Raw genomic sequence first — 1118 nt, forward strand, 5'->3', positions numbered from 1 at the left:
TTCAGACAGGAAGGGAGAGGGAGAGAGAGAGAGAGAAACATCAATGAGGAGAGAGAATCATGGACCGGCCGCCTCCTGCACGCCCCACACTGGGGATCGAGCCTGCACCCCGGGCGTGTGCCCTTGACCGGGAATCGAACTGTGACCTCCGGGGTCATAGGTCGATGCTCAACCACTGAGCCACGCAGGCCGGGCAGCACTGTATAGTACTTTAAGACATCCTTCAAACAACAAGATCGAACCATTCTATATAATAAAAGTCTAACATGCTAAGTGTCCGACCGTCCGTTCGACCAGCCGCTATGACGCGCACTGACCACCAGGGGGCAGACGCTCCGACTGGTAGGCTAGCTTGCTGCTGGGGTCCGGCCGATCGGGACTGGGCAAGACAGGCTGGGCACGCCCTGGAGCCCTCCTGCGGGCCCTCCCCGGTCCCGATCGTTCACCGATGGGGTCCCTAGGACTGGCCTGCGTTTTCTCCCAATCCGAGACCCCTCGGGGCATGTCCGCAGGCCAGGCAGCGGGACCCCGGTGCAGGAATCCATGAACCGGGCCTCTAGTCATGTATAAGAACCGGTGTCCGGGAACCAGAAGAGGCTCTTAGGGCACCAGCGGGGGCGGGCGCACCTGGCATGAGGGCCGCGGTGGGGAACAGCTCCTTGAGCCGGGCCTGGCTCTCGTCCACCAGCTCCTCCTTGGTCGTGGGCAGCTGCAGCACGTCTATGATGATCTGTGCAGCCTCCAGCGCCTTCTTGCCCATCACCAGGGACTTGACGTCCCAGCTGTACTGCTTCCCATAGCGACCGCAGATTTCATTAAACGCCACCGAGTACAGCCGTTCCGTGTCTGCGGAGACAAAGGCGAGACGGAGATGGGGGATGATTGGCGTGCGGGCCACGTGCACATCGAGTCTGGGGCGCGCCCTGGCTGGTGTGGCTCAGTGGATAGTGCGTCGGCCTGCAGACTGAAGGGTCCCGGGTTCGATTCCCGGTCGAGGGCACAGGCCTGGGTTGTGGGCTCTATCCCCAGTAGGGGGCGTGCAGGGGGAAGCCGATCCATGATTCTCTATCATCATTGATGTTTCTATCTCTTTCTCTCCCTCCCCCTTACTTTCTGAA

The 1118-nt window shown here is 61.0% G+C and overlaps 1 protein-coding gene across 1 annotated transcript in view; it reads right to left on the reverse strand.

The window, feature by feature from the left end:
• PUDP (pseudouridine 5'-phosphatase) overlaps positions 1 to 1118 on the reverse strand; it is a gene marked incomplete at its 3' end in the record, with an annotated part of 21539 nt that overhangs the window by 14092 nt on the left and 6329 nt on the right. Inside the window, exon 2 of the mRNA XM_015565959.1 lies at positions 628 to 936. Coding sequence (XP_015421445.1) covers positions 628 to 936 — 309 coding nt within the window. The remainder of the gene's footprint in view (positions 1 to 627; positions 937 to 1118) is intronic.

This window comes from Myotis davidii, unplaced genomic scaffold, assembly GCF_000327345.1.
Source record: "Myotis davidii unplaced genomic scaffold, ASM32734v1 scaffold3642, whole genome shotgun sequence".
Classification (NCBI taxonomy): domain Eukaryota; kingdom Metazoa; phylum Chordata; class Mammalia; order Chiroptera; family Vespertilionidae; genus Myotis; species Myotis davidii.